This window comes from Galeopterus variegatus, unplaced genomic scaffold (assembly GCF_000696425.1).
Source record: "Galeopterus variegatus unplaced genomic scaffold, G_variegatus-3.0.2 Scaffold6909, whole genome shotgun sequence".
Taxonomy (NCBI): domain Eukaryota; kingdom Metazoa; phylum Chordata; class Mammalia; order Dermoptera; family Cynocephalidae; genus Galeopterus; species Galeopterus variegatus.
In genome coordinates this window covers 42,233-60,673 of record NW_007733020.1, presented here as the reverse complement: position 1 = coordinate 60,673, position 18,441 = coordinate 42,233, and the positions used below count along the sequence as shown (strand labels likewise).

Genomic DNA, 18,441 nt, shown 5'->3' with positions numbered 1-18,441 from the left:
GGGTGGTAGGTGGACTTGAAACCCAGTTCTGTCAGGAAATCATTAATTCACTGTCATAAAGAATGCACTTTTAAATATTTATGATAAGTGAATAGCTTGGTCACCCATATCAAACTCTGACACACAAATACACTCTAAACATTGGATACACTTGTCTTTACAACTCACAGGACATGTGAGGGTGCCCAAGTTGCACCTCCAGGATGATCATGTCTTAACACTTGGCATGACCTGCCACTCCTGTATGGCCTGTCCTCTCTGGAGAAGTCTGAGACAAATCCATTTATGCCTCACTGTGTCCACACACAATGTGGCCAAGTTCAGCATGTGGCTGTTTTATAATAGTTATTTGCTTCTCCAATCCATCTCTGTTTTGACCTCCTGATCTATTTCTGCCTACATGTTAAACCAAAAATTAAAAACTAAAACCAAAAAACCCGCAAAATCCAAGGGGCCACAGCTATCCTCATTGCTTTCCAAAACCACATTTCATGTAAGAGCACATGTTCCTCAGTTAAACAGGGAAATCACCTGCATTCTGTCCTTTACTCCCACATGCTCCCAGATGAGTACACTGGGCAAGATCGCCTTTCTCCAGACTTCTATGAAGAGTCAGAAACTGACCCTGGGGCTGAAGAGCTCCCGGCTCGAATCTTTGTGGCTCTTTTTGACTACGACCCGCTCACCATGTCCCCGAATCCAGATGCTGCAGAAGAGGAGCTTCCCTTTAAAGAAGGCCAGATCATCAAGGTGGGGGATGGATAGGGGATGCATTAGTGTCCATGGTGTCTGTGGGAGGTAGTGGTAGGGACGGACCACAGGGAGTCAACTCAGAGAGGCAGCTGCTGACCTTCTCCAATATATGGAGGCCGGGGAAATACAGCCCCCGGGCGGCGGCAGGTAGGCCATTAGGGGCCACCAGAGGAAAGGGTGTGGTGCTGTGATAAGCCTAGCATAGGGGGGCGAGTCCTGCCTCTGCCCTTGAAATCTCTTTTCCAGTGTTTGCTTCACCTGTGAAAAGAGGGCGATGCCTTCACCTTGTCTGCCCAACAGGATGTGCACACATGCACAAAGTGTACACATACAAACACCTACATAATTCTGTAAACTGTAGATACTTCAGGTCCTATGTTGTTGGGAAAAATTCTACCGGCTCCAAATTTTAAAGGAAGACTTTTCAATGCCTAAAACCTAAACTGCAGGCAGACAGGCAGGCAGGAAAGAAGGAAAAAGAAAGAGAGGGAAGGAGGGAGGGAGGAAAGAGACAGGGAGGGAGGAAAAAGAGAGAGGAAGCACTCAACAGCCAGAGACTGGGGTCACTATACCTTAGTTCCTTAACACATCAAAATGGCAGGTTGTTTTCTATATTATGATCAATAGAGGAGAAGGAGGAGTCTTGTGAGTTTGAAGTAGGGTAAATGAGAAAAAGCGTGCTGCTCAGTAGCAGAGGAAAGGGAGCCTTGAGCCCTGTTTGCCAATTTCAGGAAGGGTCCCACCAACCAGCATTTGAAAGTGGCCAGAGTGCCTGTCATGTAGCACCATCTTGTGGAGGAGTGAGGACAGAAACACTGTTACGTGAAGTCTACATAGGTAGTCCTTCTGTGTAGAGGGGGTCTCATCACGCACACCTTTAACACGTGCGAATGCAAACACGTGCACTCATCCAAAGCAGGCATCCCACTTGATGGGAGGCTGAGTCATTCAAGCCCCAGAGGGAAAACCTTCTCTTGAGTCAGAGTCATAGAGCGAGGGTTCTTGCACACGTCTGCAGCATACAAGTGCACAGTTTATGTAGGGACTTATGTATTTTTAAAGTATATTTTAGGCGTATTTTTGACTATGTATGAGTCTACCATAAGTAGGACTAATATACTTCCGGACCAGCTTTGATTCTTCCCTCATGGCTCTAGGTTTACGGTGATAAAGATGCTGATGGCTTCTACCGCGGGGAAACCTGTGCTCGGCTTGGCCTTATTCCTTGTAACATGGTCTCTGAAATCCAAGCAGATGATGATGAGATGATGGACCAGCTTCTTAGACAAGGCTTTCTCCCACTGAATACACCTGTGGAGAAAATAGGTAAGAGGAGACCCATGCACACCTTTGCCCATGCATTTGATAGCACAAAACACCTACAGCTCAGAGTATAAGGCAGTAATAAGGAAACTCTAATCTGCATTACTTAAATGTTTCAAAATCATGTGAAAATTAACCACTGATTTTTCTTGAGCAAAACTTACTCTGCAAACCAGGGTTGTCATAGTCCTGCATGCTTTAGGGATACATATGTACCTAAATATTTGTGAAAACAGATTATCTTCTCATGGAAGATGCAGTATAGCCTTTCTTGCTGAAACTCTATCCATCTGGAAAACAAATGATTAACTGCTTTTTTTTTTTTTTGTAAAAAAAAAATATGCTTTGAACATTAGCCTATCTATAATAAATTTCAAAAGGTGTTGGTGTAGTGCTATGCCTTTCATTCTTCAGGTGAATTTTGCTTATCTAAAAGGCACAAAAGTTCTTTGCTCTTTAATTTGGATAGACACTACACCAACTATCTTGGATCAGTCTGCAAGCACCAGTGGGAAAACAGCTAAACTATTTTCAGTGAGTTTTAAGCAATATTACATTTCTGATCTTTAATTTTTTCCCATGTACATGGAAAATCTACTCATTAAAAAGGCTTTTACTTTTTCGAAATAGCTGTAGAAAGATTGGTTTTATATCATTCGTATAAAGATTTAAAACTTCAAAATATTAGATTAACTTTTAAATACTTTTAAGACTTCAAAGACAAAATTCAACCAATCAAATAATATACATAATTTTAAGCATCATCACAAAATTTTTAAAAAAGTTTCAACCTCTTTTGGCATTAATAAACTCACTGTTTCAAGATAAAATCCACATCTAATAGTCAAGGTTTAGTATGAATATTTCGCCCACATTAAATCCATAAGGTGAAGATTTCTGAGCCCCTTTGTACCACCTACTCCCTTTTATTGTTAAGATTTCCTTTCCTGAAGTCAACTCTGACTGTTTCTAAGAGAGAACAGGCTCTGTATACCACAGACCCAAAAAGTTCAAAATACTTTCTATTAAATAACAGTAACTTGATTTATGTCATCAATTAGATTAAATATCTTTTTATTGTTTTCTGTTTTTCTAAATGTGGCTAGTCAAGGGGACCAGCCTAGGAATCCACTTGCCCCTCTATTACCAGAATATACTACCCTCAATGGTGAAAGGTTGAATGCTATCTTCCTAAGATGGGTGAAAGGCAAGGATGCCACCATAACTATTCTTTTTCATCATTGTACTGCAGGTCATAACCAGCACAATATGGCAAGGAAAGGAATAAACATTATACCGGCTAGAATGAAAGGAATAAAGCCTTTTCTATTCACAAATGACATGAAAATCCACTTAGAAAATCTCAAAAAATCTATAAAAAAAAAATCTCCTACTACTTGTAACAAGTGAGTTTAGCAAGGTCAATGGATACAAGGTCAATATACAAAAATTGACTGTATTTCCATATTTTAGCAATGAAAAATTTGAAATTGAAATCTTAAAAAGTAGTAGAATTCACAATAAAAACAAAAACATGACATTAAACATGATACATAAAAGAAAAAACATCAATGTTAGACTTTATCAAAATTAAATACTGTGCTTAGAAAGATACCATTAAGAGAATGAAAAGAGAAATCTCAGGCTGGCAGAAAATACTTGCAAGTAACCTATCTGAAAAATGATATGTATTTTGGATACACAAAGAACTTTCAAAATTCAACAATGAAAAACAAATAAAAATGTGAACAAAAGATTTGAAGAGACATTTACCAAAGAAGAGATTTGGATAGCAAAAATATGAAAAGATGCCTGTCATTAGTGAAATACAAATTAAAACCACAATGAGAAACCAATACACACTCACTAGAACAGGTGAAATTAAAGACTGGCCATACCAAGTATGGGCAGGAAAGTATAACACTGGATATCTCATGTGCTGCTGGTAGGAGTGTAAAATGGTTCAACCATTTTGCAAAACAGTTTGTCTATTTCTTGTTAAGTTAAACATAAACTTACAGTACAACCCAACAATTCCACTACGATGCATTTACCCAAGAGAAATGGAAACTTATGTTTACACAAAAAACTGTACATTAATGTTTATAGTGGCTTGACTATCATCAAAAGCTGGAAACAACTCAAGGTCCTTTCAGCGGGTGATTGGATCAAATAACTGGTACATCCATACTATGGGACACTACCCAACAATATAAATAGAACTACTGATACATGGAATAACCTGGATGAATCTCAGATGCATTATCCAAATGAAAGAAGCCAGTCTCAAAAGCTACATTCTGTATGATTCCATTTAAGTGATATTCTGGAAAGAGCAAGAGTATTGGGACACAAAATAGACCAGTGGTTACCTGGGGCTACATGACTGAACTTTTGGGGGTGACTGATCTGTTCTATATCTTGATTTTGGGGGTGGTTATAGGGCTATATATGTTTATCACAACTTATAGAACTCTGGAGAGTGACTTTTATGTATGTAAGTTTTAGCTCATTAAAAAATACATATATGTTGTTTTGCCACCCTCCGAAATTCACACTTGGAACATTCCATGTAACATTAACAATGCTTAGAAGCATTGTATGTAACCTCTGGAATACAATGAAAGAATATTTTGCTTTCTTTCAAGGAAAGATACTTTTGTAGGTCCTACAAGGATGTGCTTGCTTACTCTAAACTAAAGCAGGGTTTTTTTTGTTTTTTTTTTGTCTTTTGTCTTTTTTCCGTGTCCGGCAATGGATCGCAACCCTCAGTGTTGCCCCCGTACCGGACCGGGGACCGGCAACGGGATTGCAACCCTCGGTGTTGCTCCCACGCCTCGCTCAGCCAGTGAGCGGGAACCGGTCTGCATGTGGGATCCGAACCCTCGGGTGGGAGCGCCGCCGCGCTTCCCAAGCGGCGCACTATCCAGTGCGCCACCGGGCGGGCCCTAAAGCAGGGTTTTTTAAACCAGGACCCAATGGTAGAATGACTTCTAAAACTTTGCACACACACACAACTGGATCCTACACCTGTTGAAAACCACTGAAAAGCCACATAACTGTAGTTGTCTTTAAAACATTTGCCTTTGTTTTCATTTGCATGTTTTGAATCTCCAAAATCAACTGTAAGCCCAAAATGGCTGTGTTTGGAAGACACACATAAATGTCAACTTTCTCCAGAAGGAATGTCTTTCACAACCCCAGCAATAGCAATTTGACAGGGAGTTCCATGATGTGGGCTAAATACCATGGTTCTATGTTGACCTTCTAATACCCACTAAATATCTCATGTTTTCAGAGAGTTTTCACATATGTTATCTGTGTGAGGCTCTCACATTTGACATGGTGTAGAGGAATCCCTCTGTGCACCCTGTGCATCTGAGTATGCTGGGAGAGTGCCCAGGTTGATGTCTACGGCAGAGACAGAGCCAGGCAACAAGAGGGAACTCTAAGTGGGTTGTCCAAAAGTGGCATCTTTTCTGTTAAAGATTTTTTCTGTTCTGTTAAAACCACAATGAAAGGACATTTGGGGAAGCAGTGTGAAAGAAGCCCTTTCAATGGGTAGAGAAAGTATCCCTTTTCAGATTCTTGCTCTCCTGATGAGAGACCCTTAGCTTTGCCTCTGCTCTGAGGGAAAATAACTTGATTTTCTTGCATCATTATAGTTACAGGGACAAATATTTTTGAAACTGTGTTGGTGAGACTTCTCCAGAGCAATAGTCAAAACTTTCAATTTGCCTGCTTGGCTTGTCCAAGCCACAGTCATCCTGTGCTGGCCAAAAATTTAGATCACTTTTTGAGAGAATCCCCTACTTCATGAGATTCTCCATGGTTTAATGGACACAGTGGAGGAAGGAAAATGCTCGTTACTGTCAAGGGGAAAAGCCATACTGGAGCAAAAATGTGAGAACATGGAATCCAGGGCAACTGACCTGAAGTCAGGAACAGTTGGTCATGATCGTGACCATGCGCATGTGGCCCCTTAGATGGTGGTAGGTCTGACACTTGAAGGAGGAAAACTGCTAATTTTGAAATAACTTTATCATGGCTTTCTTTTTCCCTTGTTATTTAAATAGAGAGAAGCAGAAGAAGTGGCAGGCATCACTCAATGTTGACGCGAAGAATGGTGGCTCTATATGATTATGACCCAAGAGAAAGCTCCCCTAATGTCGATGTTGAGGTACCAGTCAGATTTATTTCCTTTCTGACATTAAACCATACCCTAATCATGAAACCTCACTTAAACCACATGCCATTAACTTTCTCTTCCCTTCTCAGTGAATCACCCATGGGAAGGGCTACTAAGCAACTGAATGGACAATATAGAGACGGGGAAGCAGAAGAGGAGCAATGATGTTCTCAGGGGCACAACTAACTACTGACAGCTCCTTGTCCCTGTAGCCCAGATTTCTCTGTACCATGACTAATAGAGCAATTTATGATAAACAGCCATTGGTGATGGCACAATAGGGCCATCTTTAGGAGAGAAATAAAAGACCATCACTGTGGTCAATGAACAAAAACAAAGTAATAAGGCTCCCAAACACACGAAAAGGAGAAAGGAAAGGACTGATGTCCTAGGCACATGCAGCCTGGTGCAGCATGGTATTTCTGGCATTATGAAGACTGAAGATGATCTGCCCTAAGACATGGAAGATGAGGTCCTCACTCTTTGGAGGGAGCCACCTGTGCAGATGGCCTAATATATCTGAATCTTTTTGACTCAGTAGTTCTGCCATCTCTGACAAGCCACCAGTGTATGAGCAACTTTATTCCATCGTCATGCTTAGAAATTAAAAAAAAAATTTTTGAATCCTCTACTAGATTTGTTTCCATGTTTGCTAGGTAACTACGCACTGAAATGTGCAGGGATAAGTGGTCTCCCAGGACAGAGACTCTTGTTGAACAGTGGGCCCCTGTCTCTAGGCTGGTGCCTAACATGTAATAGACACTCAATAAACAGCCATTTAATTAATAATTTAGTAGGTTTTTATACTCAGTGAAAGGATATTTATGTAGTGGTCCTTACACTGCAGAGAACATTTCCGTAATGTTCCAGGTTTTTACACTTAACTATTTGCCTAGTTTTAAAGATGTATTACCAGTAGAAAATGGTAATAATCTTGAATTTTGGCCAAGAATCAAAGCATGGCTGAATTTTTTTTTAGGTTGACATTATCTTGAATTGTACTTACTTTCTAGAAGGCTATGGACAGAGCAATTCATTAGCTTTGTACCTTTATTCTTTAATTGATTGGCAGAGTAGGTTAATGCTAAAATTTCTCAAAATAGTAAGACAAATCATGAATAACTTATTTTTTAAAACAACTACATCATACAGGAAAATACTATTAACTTTATGTTCTATCTCTACAGGCTGAACTTACATTTTGCACAGGAGATATTATTACTGTTTTTGGTGAAATTGATGAAGACGGATTTTATTATGTAAGTTTTTGAAGCATCAAGAATTGCCATTTAATTCGTTTATTCATTTTGGTTTTTTTTTTTTTGCTTGTCTGTTCTTTCTTTTAAAATTATGTATGAATTTTATGTGTTTTTATGGTTTGCTAAAAAGTTTGCCTAATTTGCTTGTCTCTCTTCACTGAGTTACATATAATGTAAAATAATATAGAAAGCTGGTACTATGATCTTATTGTTTCTTCTTTACTAACAAGGGTATTTTTAATGTATACAAACTGTAAACAAAATAAATCCATTCACTTTCTTGCATCTAAAAATTACTTCCATCCAAACATTTATAAAACAACTTAAAATTTCAGATTATTTATTTCACAGGTAATACATTTTCTTATAGGAAAAGTAAGAAATACAAATTAGAAAAATAGATAAATAAAACCCCACAGATTTTAGAACTTCTCCCTTACCTTCCACCTAGAGCCAATCAATGCTTTCATTGCAGGCTACCCCACGTACCAACCACCTTCCACCTAGAGCCAATCAATGCTTTCATTGCAGGCTACCCCACGTACCAACCCCCTTCCTTTTCCGTTCCTGTGGAGTATATCTTTAATATTAACTGGGGAAGAGAAGGGAAGAAATGCTGGTGGGGTCATCTTAGTTTCTGCAGCTGGGGTGTCTTTTGTGAGTGGCTGCCCCTCTCTGCCTGGTTTCTGATTATTAAGAGCACAGTACTTAGTGAGGATATTCAAACTTGGTCACATATATTGCAAATATTTCAAGAGCATCCTCTACTTTCTAACTTTTCATTTTTTTGAGTGTGTTTGGTTCTTTATTTTTGTTTTACTAAGCAAATGTTTTAAATTTGTATGTGGTCAAATTTTTCTGCCCTTGGAGGTCATGATTAAAAAGTTCTTCAAGGTGATATAAATAATCTCTTTGTTTCATAAATTTTCTAGTTATACTTTTTCATATGTTAATCTCCTGTATCTAACTTTATTTTTTCTAATTAGGAGAACTAGTGTATCAACATCATTTATTAAATAATCTGTCCTTTCTTTAGTTGTAAAAAATATAATTCTGATCATATATACTAGATTCATATTTATACTTATGGACTTTAATACAACTCTATGCTATTTCAATTACTGCACTTTTAAAATGCCTTTTAATATTTGGGAGGAATCATTTTGTAAAGAGCCCCTCCCCAACAACAAACCTGCTGTGGATAGAATATTCCCCCAAAACTCATCAAAGCTTGATCCCCATTGCAATGGTTTTGAGAGGGTGGAAAATCAGATTATGGCAGTGTTCAAAGGTGGGGCCTTTAAGAGGTGATTGGATCATGATGACTATGCTCTACTAAATGGATTAATCCATTTATGGAGTAATGGGTTAATGAGTTAGTGGGTTGTCACAGGAATGGCCTTGTGGCTTTATAAGGAGAACAAGTAAGCACGTTAAAGAGCTCTTGCCATTCTCAACATCTGATACCCTGTACTGCCATGGGACTCTGTACAGAGCCCCCACCAAGAAGGCCCTCACCAGATATGTTCCCTGGACATTGGATTTCTCAGCCTCCAAAACTGTAAGAAATAAATTTCATTTTCTTTATAAATTAATCAATTTCAAGTATTCTGTTTAGAGGTGCATTTAGTTTTCAAATTTAACTGGGAGGAAATTGATATCTTATAATATTGTCTTTTGATTCTGACACATGGCATGTGTCTCCTTCTTAAACGTTTTTTCTTTCATCTGTCAGAAAAGATTCACAGATTTATTCTTACACATCCTTTATATCTTAAGTTCATTCTTAGGAATTTTATAGATCTTATTGTTACTGTGAACAGTTTCCCCCCCAGTATACATTATACTGGTTATTTAGAAAACATGTTGAAAATATGTGTGTCCTCCACAAATCATTTTTCTGAATGCATTTATATCTGTTATCAATTGATTTTTCAAATTTCCCAAATCATGATTGTCTTCACCAATATTTACAATTGTCATCTCTCTTTATTGTCTTACTGCATCATTTAGAACAATTAATAGAAATGGTTGAATATGTGACCTATGTATTTTAGTAGGAATACTACCAATGTTCTGCACTGTTATTTATAGGTTAGACTATAAACAGAGAAAGATGTTCTTTATAATGTTAAGTATCCTGTTTTAATTTGCTAAGCTTATTTTTTACCAGTAAATTACTGGCCATAGTATATAATTATTTTTAAAGCACCAGATTTGATTTGCTAACATTTAGAAGTTATATTTATATTTCTGAAATGATGTTGGTCTGTATTTTTGGAGTATCTTTGTTGTAGCTTTTGGTATCAGGATTATGCTAGAATTACCAAATGAAATAAGAAGCTTCCAATCTTTTTCTATGCTCTGAAACAGACTAGACAAAATAGGAACTACTATTATTTGGTTATTAGAAACTGCCTAAATATCTTTTTAGGATGTAGCTGAACAAAAGTTCGCATTTACTTAAATCGTTATCTTCTTGAGTCAATTTTTAGAAATTTATGTGTATGTTTAGGAAAATATGCCTTTCATTTAGATTTTCAAATGCATAAACAAAATTGGACATAATATTATGTTGGAATTTAAAAATATTTTTCTAACTTATCTACATATTCCTAAGTTATGTTTTATTTTCTTTGTTTTCTTGAATAGTCTTTCCTAAATTTTTACATTATAGTGGGAATCAGATCTAAATTAATATTAAATGTATGCTTCTTTTATTTTTCTCTCCCCCAAATAATTTTAGTGTTATTTTGTTGGTCAAGTTCACTGAGTAGATTGCCCAGTCTATTTGCTTTTATTATTTCTTACTTGATAAACAAGAATAGGGGACTCCTAATTTGACACCAAAAATCACAGATTCCTTTGAACTCTGTTTTCTAACATGTGCAATCTTAAATGTCTCAAGATACCTAATTTTCAAATATATTTTATAGGTTCTAATATTGTAATATCTTCCTAGTTTCTTCTCAGTTCCACCATATTTCATAATAAATAGAACAAGTATAAGCAAGGAGCAGTGAGGGACCCCTGCAGTCCTATCTGGGCCTTTTCCTCCTTTTGTTATTCCATAATCTACAACATCCCAACAAAGTCATGGTCTCCAATCATTCACAATTTCCAGTACCCTATAGTGTAAAACCTCATGCTGCTCTTGCACAACACAACACGTCTACATCAAAAATCGTGAAATTTTTTTTTTTTTTTTTTTGGTGGCTGGCCAGTTCAAGTGGATCTGAACCCCATGACCTTGGTGCTATAAGGCTGAGCTCTAACCAACTGAGCTAACTGACCATCCCTTAAGTCGTATACCTTCATATGTCAAGAGGAAATCAGCTCCATTTCAAGAGTCAGCAAGTTGCATTCTAAAGTACGAGAACTATACAAATATGATTGGGCCTCATGATGATGGGGGCACAAAGAAAAAGGGGAGGGAATGGATTTTTATGTTTTCTGCCTTTCAGCCTAATTCCAAATTTGTTCAAACATTAGGTCTCCAGGTGGTTAACATTTGGCCTCAAATACAGAAGCGGAAGGGAGGGAATGAGGCTTGAGAGAGAAGCAGAGTTCAGATCATGAAGAGCCTGTGAATAGAGAAGGGGCAAGACTGAGTTTTCTCTTAGAGAAAGTTATTCTGTAAAGGGTTTTGACAGTGGAATTTTGAAGGGAGGTGGGAATGTGTCCAGGAGGCCGTGTAACAAGCTGGATGGTCCAGGTAGAAAGCATGGCCTGAACTAAGACGGTGCCAGAGGAAGGCAGACAAAAGGCAGACTCAAGATGATCTTATCCAGAGCTGGGATTGTTAGTTGGGGTGAAAGAGCATGTCATCCAGCAGGAGCCCCTGATTCTGATGTAGGTGGCAGGTGCCTTTGGGAACACAGGGATAGGAGCACAGTTGAATGAAAAATGTAATTTAGAAATGACTGAGCTTGAGGGGTGTGAATAGGACATCTGGGCCTCTCCAAAGGGAATGGGATTTGTGCCAAAGCAGTAGTGACTAGACTTTGAGAAGGTTGTAATATACACATCCAATGCACTGGCAGTGGCAAAGGCTATTGCAGAAGGCTGAAGTTGTACCGTGTGCATTTCTGATGTGTGCATTAATAGAACATGTGTGTTAGATCCGAAAGAACAAGAGAAAATAATGAATAGTGAAGCAGTTACATCCACGTTCCATCAGTGGGCCGGAGCTGATCTCGGCCTGGAAGCCTGGATCTGCAGAACTCTCTATGGTCTCAGTGCACACAGACCTTTTGTGGTGTGAACATGACAGCGATGGGGATTTGTGCATAAGGCTGTGCATTTTCATAGAATGCAGCCCAAACACAAGCCAACTATTCCATATGTTGCTCACCCAAAGAAACAACCTTTTCTCATGCTTCAGGCAAAATCTGGCTGTCTTGGACCTATTGAGAGGGGACTGGACTGGATATAAATTTGAGTTTCTTCATGTATAGATGCTATTTAAAATCCTTGATGTGAAGAAATCATCACGGGGCACATGCACAATAAAAAGCATAGATGGCTTATTAAAAGTCTCTAAAACACCAGCAAGAAAAGTAAGCTGGTGAGCCTGAGAGAGGAGGATTAGGGCAGTCATAGATAAATAGGAGGGTGGAATCTTCAACGTCAAAGCAGAAGAGTGGGGTGGGGCAGCATGTTGTACTGGGCAGGGGTTACTACACAAGAAGATGCAGGAGCTACATGGGGCTGCCCCTTTTTTTCTTTTCAATTAGTTTATTTTAATTATGGTAAAATACCCATAAAATTTACCAGCTTAATTATTTTTAAGTGTATTTAAGTTCAGTGTATTAAGTACATTCATATTGTTGTGCAACCATCTCCACCATCCCTCTCCAGAGCTCATCTTGCAAAACTGAAACTCTCTCCCCATTAAACACTAACTCCCTACCCCCTCAGTCCCACCCCAGAGCCCTGGCTACCATCATTGTACTTTGTCTCTATGAATTTGACTACTCTAAGTACTCATATAAGTAGAATCACACAGTATTTGTTCTTTTGTGATTGACTTACTTCACTTACCATAATGTCCTCAGGGCTCATACATGTTGTAGTATCTATCAGAATGTTTTGTTTTCCTTTCGAAGGCTGAATAATATTCCACTCTATGTATATATCACTTTTTGTTTAGTCATTCACCTACTAATGGGCATGGGTTTCTTCTATCTCTTATTACAAATAATGCAGATATGAACATGAGTGTACAAATATCTCTTTGAGAGCCTATTTTCAATTCTTTTGGGCATATAACCAGAAGTGGAATTGCTGGATTATATGGTAATTCTATTTTTAATTTTTTGATGAACTGCCATACTGTTTTCCATAGCACAAGTATTCCAATTTCTCCACATCTTCATTAGGACTTATTTTTCTTTTGTTTTGTTTTGATATTAGCCATCCTCATAACATGAGGTGGTATCTTGTGGTTTTAATTTACATTTCCCCCAATGATTGGTGATGTTGAGCATCTTTTCATGTGTATTGGCCATTTGAGTCTTTTTTTTTTTTTTTTTTGGAGAAATGTCTATTTTTTGTTTTGTTGTTGTTGAATTGTAGAAGTTCTTTATAAATTCTGGATATTAACCCCTTAACAGATACATGATTTGCAAATATTTCATCTCATTCTCTAGGTTGCCTGATCACTGTTTACTGTTATGTCTCTTGATGTACAGAAGTTTTTAATTCTGATGTAGTAAGCTGACTATATTATCATTTCCTAGACCTTTTAAATGGAGAAGCAGAAGCCCAAGCTGTCCAGGGCCAGCCAATTTTGAACTTATTGGGCACCTGTGAGGCAGTTTAGCATTGGGGGGCTTGGAGTAGAAGTAACATGAGGCTTGCGAACCACTCTGTGCAGATGTTCAGTGGGCAGTTGGACTCATGGATCTTGACCTAATCTATGCATGTGCATAGATATGTAAATGATAAAGTTTTGGGAGGATACATACCAACCCGAAGCAGTAATCTCTGGACGGCATCAACAGACACTTTCATTTTCCCCGAATTGTTTGAATTTTTACAATGAAAATGTATTCATGTGTAAGAGGGAGGACAAACATAAGGTTAACACATCAATAGCACTTTAGGATCACCTGTTCTCCATTCCTGAAGCCATATGCAGTCAGCTGGGTTGGTGCCCTGAGCACTGTTATTTTTAAAAGTCCTCTAGCAACTCTGAGATCAGCTAGGCGTAAAACCACTAAATTAGATGTACCAAGGAGTGGTTTCTACATGAGCGTGATCCTAAGAGGCCTCTTGGCCAAAATAGATTCCTCAGTTCCTCTCTGGACAGGCCAAATTAAGACCTCCGAGGAGGTGCTGGAAACCCATACTTTCAGCATGTCGCTGAGGATATTTTTATGATAAGGATAGTTTGGAATCACTAGAATCCCTTCAAGTCCTACTACCTTTGAACCAGAATAAATTTACCATATAGCTGTATTTCTTTAGCTAAAGCCAAGAAGTGGGATTCTGGAAAAATAAATAATTCTTCTGATTCACCCCTGTGTTTTTAGGGGGAGCTGAATGGGCAAAAAGGCCTTGTACCTTCAAATTTCCTGGAAGAAGTGCCTGACGATGTGGAAGTCTATCTTTCTGATGCTCCATCCCACTACTCCCAAGACACGCCAATGCGTTCGAAGGCAAAAAGGGTAAGCAATCCTATTTCACCTTTTAAATTTCTGCCCCATTCTGCCATATGTGATCTAATATAACTTTTGCGTTGATATTTTTATATCTTGGGCCGAAAAGTATATATACCCTGAATTTTTTCTCTGCCCTTCCATGGGGTTGTGCCTAACAATTCCTAATTCTTTATCTAAAGTCTATTTGTTTCACAAAATATGACCCTTTCAATTCTAATCAATCTGCCTTTACTCACAAAGGAATTCCCATCTTACATTATAGATACACATTTCAGTTTAAGAGTGAAAAGGGGATGGCTCATCTTCAGATTCAGTGGGCAATAATGGCTATTTGCCCTCTGTCAGGATTTTAGCCCTCTTAACAAAGACCAAAGAGCTTCTCAAGCATATTTAACTATTAGATTACATTCATGTTTAGTGTCTCATTTTTATTTTATTTCATCACCGCGAGTTTTTATATATTATATTTTTATATATATATTTTTATTTCTTTGCTCATCTGCTTGGAAACAGAAGAAGAGTGTTCATTTCACACCTTAATCAGGCAATGTAGCCTTCACGTAAGTGAGCAACTGAAGATACCTATAAAGATACCAACTTAAGCTACCTTAAATGGACCAATGTGGTAGACTTAAGGCTTCACTGTGGGATTAAATCAAAAAAAGAAAAAAGAAATATGTCTCAAAAAATCATTGGACCTAAAGTATTAGGATATTACTTGGACTCAGTTGTAAAGCAACTGAATTTGTAGTGAAACAAATCATCTTTAATAATCATTTCCTACTCTTTACACTAAGAATATTTGAAAGGCCAACATTGGGAACATATTTCTTAACAAGCTAACTGTTTGTTTACACAGAGAGTGTTCCAATGTCTACTCATAATTAAAGCTGCATATTGCATTGTTAGCCACTCTTGGAAAAAGCACAACCTAACAAATATGTTTACTATGAAAAGTTTCACTTAAAAAAAAAACCCAAAAAACCACAATTCAAGGTCAAACAGATGAGTAGTGAACAAAGATGATCTAGTGTTGGTTCTAAATACTCCAAAAGCTGGCTTGAACTATGAGAACATATTACCTTAAGTAAACATACCTCTACCTTAGGAGAGAGCTTATGCTTCTCCTCAAAGCACAAATGTTCTGAACATATGAAAGTTGGCGAAAGACTGATTTGTTGGTATACCAATGCAATACTAAGTTTTATGAAACATGCAGCTCAAATGATTGCATTAGATGGAATAGATGGTATCTTCAGGTGTACTTTGGGATGCTTTACTAGGTGTTTTCCATTAGAATTAGACCTTGATTTTAAATCCAAGCAAGCTTGAAGCCCCTTGGCTTATATCATTTGCCTGCTGAATAATGAACACTCACCTTAGCAAGAGTTTTGCTCTGGAGGGGTAAGGGAACTAGAGGAATGATGATATTATATAATCTCAGACATGTTTTCAACTGTAAAAATAAGTGAGGCAAAATCTACATGCAACATATTAGAGTAAAATTCTACTCCTTTGAAGTACTGTTGCTTAAGTACTTAAAGTATATTGAAATACTACCACGTGCTATATATTGAGTAAAATTCACGTTCAATTATTTGGAAATAATGAAAGCATACAATAAGGGCCTTTAAGCTTTCTTTGATTGTAATTAAGGTTCATTTTAGTTTTTTTTTCTTTCAACCAGTGTGCCATCTTCAATCTTTCTATTGTATATTAACTAACCCAGGAATGCACTCAACAATATCAGGATTTTATTTAACCAAGTAGTTTTCAAGTACAACAAATTCCCTTTAAGAATTTTTGCTTTTAAGATTACTCATGGGTACTCGGCCAACTTTAGAATCAACCTAATTTAAAACACCCCACCCTGGTTTTAAATTTTAATTTATAAATTATTACCTAGCTTTGTTTTGCCAAAGCAATGGCCACCCCCTCCCCCAAGACAAAGAAACTGAAAAATCAAACATTAATGGCTAGACCCTCTCTCTCAGACATGTTTTGGGAGAGAATGTTTGCTTCTCATGGCATACTTTAAAAATTGAAAGAAGAAATGAACCACCCCTTTACCTTTCCTGGTGGGAAACGGGACAGTACGTACGATGTTACCAAATGAATTGATGTTGTTGGCGCTCACACACTCAATAAACTGTAACAATGTACCTACTAGGTTCCTCCTGAGGGTTCAGGTACAACAAGGAGAGCTCCATCCCCCACAGTCCATCTCCATTCGGGGTCACCTACGTCATCTATGGGTTCTGGTAGTCCTGGGAGAGGCAGGGAAATGTCCTCGAAAAAGAAAAAGGGGCTGCTTTCCAAAGGCAAGAAACTGCTGAAAAAGCTGGGTGCAGTGAAATGATTCATGTGCTTCTGGACAACTTCCAAATCTATGTAATTTTCTTTAATTCCAAACTAGGGCTTTCATGATTCAAGTACTTCCTAAAAAACCAATCTTCTCCCCTGACACCAGTAGAGAAATGCACTTTTGCACTACCATCCACTTTAAACCAACTGCAAGAACAAAGAGGGCTGTTGCTCTCTCTCAGTCACCGTTGCCAATCTGCTCTCACTGTCCAAGGTCTGACTCGGGAGGTGGAGGGGTGTCTTATTAACAAATGGGGCGGGTGAAGAGCTATTTGTAGCTCACTCCCTACCTGTAATTCCAGTCTTTGTGTACTGTCATCTGCCCTTGAAAGAATGATTTTTAACCTTTTTCCCTTTTCAAAAATGCTTGCCTCATAATGCATAACTTTCACTTTAACTCTGGTCTTGAAATTCCTAGTTTAATTCGCCTTGATGTTCTGCCTTATAAATGCACAATGATTTGTACTGTCTAATAAAAAATACAGTGTATACTTTGTATGTGTTGTGCATTCAGTGGTCTTCATCCTCACTGACACAGTGGTCTGAAATCAAGTCGTACAGGCTGTGCATTTTAAGATACCGGTTTTAGTCTTTCAAAGCAAGCCACGCAACACACAGAAAATGTTTACTTATTCAATCATTCAAAAAAGAGAAAGTAACTTTGTTTGGTAAAGTACCAGTACTCCAACCTGCCAGAAAGTTGATAATCTTCATTGCTTTTAGTGTTACATTTTGTGCCATATGGATTTCTGTTACTTCATTATTTGTCAAAACGCCATACCCAATTGTGCATCAATGAACAGCACACACGTAATCCACATAATGCATAAGCCACACCAAAAACATGCTAAAAACATCATAAATTTAAATCTGTTCAAAATGATTCTATGCCAATCTTCATCACAGGCATTTGAATAAGACTTAAGAAAGTTGCTGGCAGAGGTGTTTGATGGTTACTATTTTGTAATTCTTGACCACTTGTAAATTGTTTTTACTCTTTATACATACTTTTCAGATTGCCTTTCTTTTGTAATTTATGGAAGGTTTATAAATGAATGACAAAGCTTTCCCCATTGTGTCTTCAAAAATTATATTGTAAATTGTAATATAATAGTATGTGATAGATTTATTAAAAGGAAATTAATCGATGTGTGGTTAAGTACTGTGTGGGAGTGTGCATGTGTACAGTTCGTGTAAAATATTTTCTAGAAATAAAATGTTATTTTATACAATGCCGTTTACTCTGTATCTTTGTTTTAAACACTTTTTATCATAGCAAGCTAACTGAATTCCATTCTCTTAGGTGTAGGTGTTCACGAAAAACTCTATAACCTTACCTTTTCTGGGACTTTTTCTTTTCAAAAATAATTTTGACTTATGTTTTGGGAGTCATTTACAAAATGCTATGATACACTCACACTACTGATAACAATCTACTCAATGGCAAAAAAAAAAAGTAATTAGTATTGAGTCAATATCTTTTGTGAGAACTAACCATGTACAATGAAGACATTTCCTTTTGGCAACTTTAGAATTCAAGTGATATTAATAAAGAGTTACACCCATTTAATGCAATAAAATACAACTTAACTTCTCAAATATATAGAATTTTCCTAAAAGCCTTAATTATTTTAAAATTCTACAAATAATGGGAATTTGTTCAAAGTAAGAGTTTGTAAAACCAACATGCTTATGGCAAGATAAGAATATAGTTCAAGTGCATAACTTTATATAACTATGTACAAAGTAGATAATTATAAGTGCTACCATAATGTTGTTCACATTGAATTGTTTCCACCGACTGCATTTACAGAAAAAGTTATGCTTGAAGAATTGACAATTTCTCAAAAAAAAAAAAAAACTCAGTAAAAGTAGGGAGGTCTAATGT

The 18,441-nt window shown here is 37.4% G+C and overlaps 1 protein-coding gene across 3 annotated transcripts in view; it reads left to right on the top strand.

The window, feature by feature from the left end:
* The window catches only part of RIMBP2 (RIMS binding protein 2), a 72,714-nt gene extending 54,929 nt beyond the window's left edge, over positions 1 to 17,785 (top strand). The window contains exons 11-16 of one of the 3 annotated variants that reach the window (XM_008591430.1): positions 566 to 750; positions 1,911 to 2,079; positions 6,153 to 6,256; positions 7,453 to 7,524; positions 14,061 to 14,195; positions 16,606 to 17,785. In XM_008591430.1, coding sequence (XP_008589652.1) covers positions 566 to 750; positions 1,911 to 2,079; positions 6,153 to 6,256; positions 7,453 to 7,524; positions 14,061 to 14,195; positions 16,606 to 16,632 — 692 coding nt within the window. In that variant the 3' untranslated portion in view covers positions 16,633 to 17,785. Of the gene's footprint in view, positions 1 to 565; positions 751 to 1,910; positions 2,080 to 6,152; positions 6,257 to 7,452; positions 7,525 to 14,060; positions 14,196 to 14,702 lie in introns of all 3 variants that reach the window. The other 2 variants (XM_008591429.1, XM_008591427.1) reach the window with 2 other exon arrangements.
* Positions 17,786 to 18,441: the final 656 nt, after the last annotated feature.